This window comes from Chinchilla lanigera, unplaced genomic scaffold (assembly GCF_000276665.1).
Source record: "Chinchilla lanigera isolate Chin_1 unplaced genomic scaffold, ChiLan1.0 scaffold00036, whole genome shotgun sequence".
NCBI classification, from domain to species: domain Eukaryota; kingdom Metazoa; phylum Chordata; class Mammalia; order Rodentia; family Chinchillidae; genus Chinchilla; species Chinchilla lanigera.
In genome coordinates this window covers 16,128,058-16,136,728 of record NW_004955437.1, presented here as the reverse complement: position 1 = coordinate 16,136,728, position 8,671 = coordinate 16,128,058, and the positions used below count along the sequence as shown (strand labels likewise).

Sequence of the window (8,671 nt, the reverse complement as noted above, 5' to 3'; positions counted from 1 at the left end):
AAAAAAAAAAAAAAAAAAAAAAAGGCAGAGTGGATGAAAGAAAAAAGTCCAAGGGTGTGAAAGGAGAGAAAAGCTTTCCTGGCTGTTTCCCCTGCGACTGTACCGGGGAAGGGCCCAGAAATGATACTTGAAGTTATATTTATTATTGTAAGAGGGGTATGATATTTCTAGGCAGGAATGATGGATGACAACTTAAATTTGTGTCCAGGGAATGAAGGTGAAGTGTGACAGAGTTATTTATCTTGGGAATGGAGGTTAGGGTCAGCCGAGGCTGGGTGCCTGAAGGCACAAGACATTGACGAATTTATCCTGCAGGCCGTATCTGAAGCCCTTTGTTTTGGATCCTGGCTACTCACTAAGTGACCCTCATCTTTCATGCTGGCAATGCGTGAAGGATGCGGTGAGTGCCAGAGGCCCCTTCTCCCCGGCCGCCCCCACCCCCCGGCTGCCGCTACTAATTCTTGTCATTCACTTTGCTGACAGGCACCAAGCCCAAACTATTCCCAGTCCTGAAAGGGAAGGTTAAAATATTTATTTCGGCTCATAATGGCCTCCCTGATTTAGTGCGGGATCATTTTTCCTGTTGCCTTTGTCACTGCAGGTCACTGGAAGGGCTGAGCGCGTTCAGGAGCCTGGAGGAACTCATCTTGGACAACAATTTGCTCGGGGACGACCTCGTGTTGCCAGGGTTACCCCGGCTGCACACCTTAACCCTCAACAAGAACCGAATATCCTTTCCTCTGTTCATCGCCCCCCACCCCAGCTCCCTGCTACCCCCACTCCCTGCTCGACCCCGCGGCGTCCCCTCCCGCCACCCCCCGCCCCGCCCCACGCAAATACCTGCAAAACGTCAAATGAGTTTTATGTGTCAGCTAAATTAAAGTATGTGAAATACAGTCCGTGGGCAGACAAAGCGTTCTGTCTTCTGGCACTCGGGACACTTCAGAGTAATTTATTATAGGTCATTCATAAATGAAATGCACCATTATATCTTCCTGTTGCTCCATTTTAGTGTAGAGATCTAAGTTATGGCTGAAAGAAATCTTTTTAATAGATAAAAATAGAGAAAGAAAATAATGTCACTGCTACCAGGGAGGCGAAGCCGGGCCTGTTTCCTTGGGCTTGTGTGGGAGGGCGACCTCTGGTGGGAAGAAAGGGGTAATGCCTGCCGCTAAGCGAGCTTGGCCTTCCTGGAGGTTTCTGGAAGGCGCTGGTGCTTGCTAAGGGACAGTTCTCGGGAGGGACAGGAGGGACAGCCGCGAGAGAGCTGGAAGAGGAACGCGAAGGCTGGTGAGGAACGGACTACGGGAGTCATCTAGGATACAGCTTCCCCTAAGTAGATGAGAAGCTGTCTAGCGGGGGACACTCTGGATTCTGTTCTGGGGATGGAATCAGCACAGGACTCTTGCACAGTTAGTTATGGATTGTCACGCTCTAGAATGCCAGTTTGTGAGGCAGGGGCTGCTCCCAGTCCTTCACACGCACTGCCTGGCACAGGGCACAGGTCCATAAAACTTTGTAGGATGAACGAATGCATGGTCATCATTAGCTTTCCTTGGTGAACACCTCGTAGGCATCAATGTACTGGGTACTTTAAGTAGTCTAGTTTTCATTCTTGCCAAGCCCTAGGAGAAGGGTGTAATTTCTCTACTTACTTAGCCGTGGAAAGAGGGGAAGTGTAGCCCTCAGCAGACAGCGAACAGACTGAGTCTCACCGTGGGTACAGCCAAGGTGCTGTCTATTTTATTGTGGGGCTCAGGCCTGAGGTCCAGTTGCTTTGCTTTATTGCTGGGACACTTGCGGTGTGGAGCTGTGAAATCACTTTTTCACATCTGTGTATTACGAATGCAAAGGGGACCAGGGCATTTTCTCCTAGATCATAAATAATGAAGATATACAAGTTAAATTTAACATATATGTTTATGGCAACATTTAAGAATGGTTCTCCACAGCTTTTATTAGTCACTATTTATACTTCAAGCCAAAGAATTAATATTGTCTGCATTCTGTGTTGTATTAGTTAACTCTTGCTGCTATGACAGAATACCCTAGACTGGGGAACATATATTCTTCTTAGTCTGGAGGATGCTGGTCTGAGATCATGGTGCCAGGATAGTTGGGTTTCTGGGGCTGGCTTTTTCATGTTGTATGTTCACATGATAGAGAGAGACAGTTCTCTAGAGTTTCTTATGGCACTAACTCCATCATGTGGGGCCCACCCCTATGAGCTAATAACTTCTGAAAAGGATAGGATTTCAACATACAAATTTTGGGGCATTCAGACCTTGTAATTATGCCTCTTGTGACCATTTAAAATGGACACTTGAATAAAAATAGAAGATGAAGGCTTATAAGTAAATCCGCAGCCTGTGCCCTAATGGAATTTTTGTGGATTTTTCCCTCTTCTGTGTTTGATTAACCAAGTTTCCTAGACACCTTTGAAAACATGTAGTCAGTGTGTCCTGTGGTTTTCTTGGCTGTCATAGGTGATAAGTTAGGCAATATTCTCAAATCAGTCAAGGACAGAGGATGATTAGACTAGAATTTGGATGGTAGGGTTCCTTGCTTGGGTCCCAGTGCTCATGCCCCGTGTCCCATGTCACTGTACAATATTAGAGTTCATGGATTGGGTTCACACCTCAGCTTACTCATGTTTAGCTGTGTGACCTTGGATCAATCATCTTCTGAGAGCATGAAAGAAATAAGTTGGGTTGGACGATGGTTTGTTTTATTATGACTAACAGAAGAGCTGAGGAGGCCTTTTGGCTCCAGAGCACTGAGAAATTCTCTGTCTTTGGTTAAGTCCATGCTGTGCTCCACATCTCAATGTTTTGGATCTGTAACAAGGACAGTGCTTGGGAGGGAGCAATGATAATGGCCTGGGAAGGGGTGAAGCAGAAGGCATGTGTAGCTGTAAACCCGATCACCTATAGCTCGGTGTAATTAAAGTGAACTTTATTATTTGTGGATGTAGAAGCCAAGGATCGGCTCTATCGGGTGTAACATGACTTCTTTCTCTTTTACATCCCATTGCACTAGTCTGATCACGAAGATCAGCCTCCCAATCTACTTGATCTAGAAGTCACTGAATGAAAGGTAGGTAAAAGCAGGCAGTATTACCTATTGTCCTATCAGCCTAATACTTCCAACTCCAGCTTTGCAACCCTGCGTTTCTCCTGCCTTACTATGAAAACGCCCTGGGCTCTAGAATAATTACCAAGTTCCATGTACTTCTTGCAATCCTGTGAAGTGCCTTGGAAGTGGGCTGTCTTAGTTAGCTTTTGCTGCCTAATAGTCCATTTCAAAATATAGCAGCTTGAAACAATAAATAATTCATTTGTTTATGGTTCTGTGGGTGCATTAGTTGACCAGAGCTCAGCTGGAGGGCTCTTCTGCTGGTCTTTTTTTGCGAGGGCAGTGTATCAGGAATTGAACTCAGGACCTCATGCTTGCCAGGCAGGTGTTGCACCAGTGAGCTAAATCCCCAGCCTTCTTCTGCTGGTCTTACCTTGTGTTACTCATGGGGCCACAGTTATCTGAGATTTGACTGGAGCTGGATGGGTCAAGATGGCCCCACCCATGTGTCTGGAGGTTGGTACTGACTGCTGACTGAGCTACACATCTCTAGCAGGTTACATAAGCCACATCCTGTCTGAGGAGTGCTCCAGGAGCTCAAGCCCTACTGTACCAGTATTTTGCAAGTCCTGCTTGTATCTTGAAAGCAAGATACACATACCAAATGTAGAGCACATGTGGAGGAAACCACGCCAGGTGTGGATATGAAGAGGCACAATTCAACCCTGTGGCACAGGCCGTGACATCTGTCTCCTTGTAATTTTACTACATTTTTAATATAAATAGAACTCTAGAATCAAGTAACTAAAAGGGTATCAGCTCTTTCTTTTAAATTGAATCTTTCAACATATAAAATTTGCTAACAGCTTTTTAAAAAGTAGGTTCTTTTGTGAAGTTTGTTTTCTTTTTTAATTTTTTGTCTTGGTATCTATAGATACCCTGCTTAGTCTATCTGCCTTGTAAATCTAGATTTTTTCCTTTTTTGGTTTTATTCACAGTTAAGTGTGTCTGCACCAGTGCTCCGTGTAACTAGACTCTGGGAACGTGGGTTATTGGCTTCTTTTATCCTTTTGCAAGAGGAAATATCACATAGTGGTTTAGAACAACAAGTTCTGAAGCCAGACTCCCTGGGTGCAGTCTGTCACTTGCTGCGTGACTTTGGACAAGTTATTTCACATCTCTGTGTTTTCATTTCCTGTGCAAATTGGGACAATAATAGTACTGACCCCAGAGGGAGTTTTGAAGGATATTATAAGTAGCTCACCAATATGAGATTCTAGTAACATGGAGAGAGCAGTGTTAGAGTTAGTCTACTGTTGTTATTACTGTCCCAGAGAATTATGGGAATGTATGTGATGTGGCTTTGGCTGAATTCTAACCACTTTTATAGTTTAATATTGCCCCAATATCATTCTCTGAGTTGGGTGTAATTGATAAATATTTCTTCTTATTTTTTACAGAAAAGCCAACAGTGTGTGAGTTTTTAGAAGTTATGGAGATTGTCAATGGTGAGCTTGAGTGTAGAACCCAGGTATGCTGACCTGCAGCTCCAGGCTCTGAAACTCAAAAGAGGGGCATCACTGCCCAGGAGAGAGATGGAGATGTGGGAGGAGTCAGCTACCTGTGTCTGCCCCAGCAGGGCCTGTTCCCAGCTGGGGCCCAGGGAGTCCGCTCATGAAAGAGATTCCAGAACCCAAAGTCAGTAGCATCTGGCAGATTTCTTCTGATTTCACCAAGCAACACCTCTCCTCCCATCTGCATGCCTCCTGCTTGATCTCCCATCTTTGTTCTACCAGCCCTTTCTTCGGCTTGTGTTCAGACCTCAACTTTGCTGTCCTGTCCTGGAATATCTGAAAACTCAGTTGTCTCAGACAACCTCTTTGTCCCTTGCTTTGTAGCTAGCTCTCCCTTCTTCCTCTAGTTCCTTTAGAGTGGCCAGGTAGTCACTGGCCATGGACTGAACCCCCCACACCATATTCTCATTCTCTTGCCCACCATAAGCATGTGCAATAAGAGGTAGGATATTTGGTAATGGACTCCACCTTATCAAGGCTGAATACTCAGCCCCAAGTATTGGACCAACTGAAAATTCAAGAAAATGTGGATATTTAACCTTTATACCATCAAATGATTCTCCCCTACCTTCCCCTTTGGGGATAAGCTAACCTCATTTGAAATCACCCATCTGTTCATCTCTGTCTCCCTGTTTGCTTCAGCACATGCTTGGAAGAGGCAGTGACTTTGAACCATAGTATTAACGGGAAGAATAGCATGTGTGGCCTGGTACCCAGGTGAGGAGACCACAGCACAGGATCAGCGGCTGAGCCCGAGTTCTGACAGCAGTTTACTGTTGTCTTGGGGAAGTTTCTGTGCCTTGTCAGGGTCCTCAGTGTCTTTATAAAATGTGTAATATAATATTGCCACTTCAGAGTATTGCTGAGAGATTTACATGGGAAATCATTTTGTTAACATAAAAGACTTCACCATTTCTTTGCACGTTTGACTGTAAGCTAAAACCTCAATGCTTTAAGAAAAAATAGGCTCAAATTGGAAGTATCTGAGGTACAGAGCACAGCTGGCTGACAGCACATTATGGTCTCTCCCAGAAACATATAAGACTCCTTCTGCTCCAGTGTTTTAACTCCCTCCTCTCTTGTGTTAGGAAATTAGAAGTCATTTTCTTCCATGATAATGTAGTTTCTTTAGGACCTAGATTTGAATCGAGACCTGCCATCTATTGGCTTTGTGACCTTTAACCTATTTCCTTCATTGTTGCTTGGGACATGATAATATTTCTGACACGTATGTAAATCAATATGAAACGGCATTATACTGTATATTTAGCGGTTCAAAAATCCTGCCCTGGGATTAGCCCTAGTTAAAATCCCCACGGTGGTTATAGAAGCTGCCTTTTGACGTGGAGCTGAGCTCGGAGGGGAGAGCATGCCCATTCTCACCTGGGAAACGACTTCAGACCTGCGCAACTGAACATGCACACCAGGAGGCTCCTCTCCTCCCTCCCGCTCCAAACTTGCAAAACAAGATGCTGCTTTGATCTTGGACCCTCCACAGAAAATCTCCCTTGGCAAGCCGAGCCATGACAGCTGGGCTCCACCATGGCAACTTTCTGTAGACAACGCTGACAAAAATCTAGCCGCCAAGTCCTCCGGAGAAGACTTGATGAGGGAGACCAGGTGTGTGCCAGGAATCCAGCTGGAGAGAGTTGAAACCATGCCAGGTAGCTTCACTTTTTTTTTTTTTTAAAGGAAGAAAAGGGACCCTTAGGAGAAGCCCCGAATCCATTGCTACTGCTGTGGTCTTGGTTAACCAGAGACACCGAGTTTCCTCCACTGATTGCCTCTGCTTAATTTTCCATGCAACTTGACAAAAAGGAATGTGACAAGTTCTATCTCAACTCACAATCAGGCAAGACAGGGCTGTGTTTGTCCTTACTGACCCAGGAGACTGAGGAGCCAATTAAAACTCCTTCTCCTGTTTCATGTTCTGGTGGTGGAATCAACACAGAGATGAAGGACTGGTCCAGAGCATGTGGGGAGGAGGTGCTGGGGCTTCCTGTCTGGTGTGGATCCGGGGGCACCATTTGGATCAGCCTGCTTTATCTTTTAGGGGTTGTTGAAAGGCTGAGAACAATAAAGCTTCTGCTACACAACATATCCTAAGTAGAGCAGACTCCAAGCAGACCTTTGGCTTCATTGGAACAAGATAGCTAAAACTATTAGGGGCCCCCAGGTCCTTTGCCCGAGAAATCTCATGACCAGGGCATTTGGATGCTCACCTCCCCCATGGCCTCCTGCTTAGGGGCAGATCCAAGTTTTGTAGGGTGTGAACCCTATATAATTTGAGGGAGACCTCTTAAAGACAAGGACTACATAATTACGAATACAGAACTTGGTAAGAAAAGATGTTTATTTGGAATAAAAATATATCAAAGCAAACTGAAAAAAAAATTTAAGTTGGTAAGTACCATGGATGTCAAAACACCTAGAAAAGAAGCAGTCTTTTTATACTGGGTATGCCTGTATTGGAATTTTTTTCCTATTTTTTTTCCCTAGCATATATCCTTAGAGCTTCACTGTATGATGAAGTGTTATCAGATTTTCTGTAGCAAGAACAGAAAAATAGTTCTTTTAGCATGGTTGATTGAAAATTGATTTTTTTTTTAATAGTTCAGAAATGTTTCTGTTTCACCACTGCTGTGGTTTGGGTAAGTGTCCTGCAAAGGGCTATGTGACTTGGTCCTTGGGAGTGGTCTCAAGTAGGTCCACTCTTGGTAGTGGCACAATATTTGAGATTTGGGGCCTTTGGTCGTTAGGGGTGTGCCATCAAAAAAGATTGTGAGACCAAAGCTTCTTCTTTTCTCTCCTTTTGGTTCTGGGTTCATGAAATGAACAGTTTGTTCTGATACACACTCCACTAAGGTCCCAAAGCAATGGGTCCACCCAGTCTCAGATTGAACCTGTAAAACTGTGAGCCAAAATCACCTTTTCTCTTGATAAGTTAGTTATCTCAGGTATTTCATGATAGCTGTGAAACATTGAAATACAACCACTCACTGGTAATTTCATTACTACATTATTAGTAAAAGTGTTAGCATTATTAGATTTGGAGAAAAATCTCACATGTTTCTTTCATATGTGAGCTATATGAGATTTCAGCAGCATACCAGTATCTCAAACATAAGCAAATCAAAGCAAGAACTACTGTTCTATTTCTTTGTTTGTTTCTCATTTACTACTCTCTTTAAAATTAAAAAATAGATTTCAGAACATTTCAAAATGAAGGTATGTGCTTGGGTAAACAACACCTTAAATACTCTTCAAAGTAAAGAGCTTCTTAACCATTATATTATTAGTTTTATGTTGGTCTTTGAATGTTGGTGTCCATGTGGTGGTTGGTGAGAATATTGTGGGAAGCCATTCTTACTGGTACTTTTATAATAATAATTTAATAAGATACAGAAACAACTGTAAATCACACAGTCATACTCCACTAAGTCATAATTTTCACTCCTACAAAATTCCCCTTTGCTGGATCGCCACGATTTCCATAGCCATTTTTGTTGCCAAGGAGACCCAAGGAGAAATGTGATGGAGAGAGACAGTGATCTTAATCAAATGGGGTCAAACCAGTTTTGCAAATTTTATAAAAATATATAACCATGTGATTATATTAGTAGAGCCTTTCTCAAGACCTTGGAAGGGGCTGTACAAGCAAGGAGCCCGTTATACATAAATCTTACTAACTTTATATGAAATAAACGCATAAAGAAACACATAAGAAGTAGGCCTGCTTCCTAGACGGATGGTAGCATGCTATTGAGAAAAGACTGAAACTTTAATCCAAATCAATTGCCCAATGTTTCCTCAACTTAAAAATGATGCGGTTTTGAGTTGTATTCTTGCATATTCCTATTTTCATGCAGTAAATGAAAAAGCAAAGCTTTAAAGTGTTAGCCTAAGAGGGAAACAGGTTTTACTTCAACCTTTCCATCCATAATAGAGACAGCTTCCCCTAGGTCATTTTAACCCCTCTTCTACATAAATAGTTTGAATTATTCCAAATCAGTATGGTTGGC

At 43.2% G+C, this 8,671-nt stretch overlaps 1 protein-coding gene across 1 annotated transcript in view; it reads left to right on the top strand.

The window, feature by feature from the left end:
• LOC102024845 (chromosome unknown open reading frame, human C10orf11) overlaps positions 1–8,671 on the top strand; it is a 494,818-nt gene that overhangs the window by 36,486 nt on the left and 449,661 nt on the right. The window contains exon 4 of the mRNA XM_013516966.1: positions 602–728. Coding sequence (XP_013372420.1) covers positions 602–728 — 127 coding nt within the window. The remainder of the gene's footprint in view (positions 1–601; positions 729–8,671) is intronic.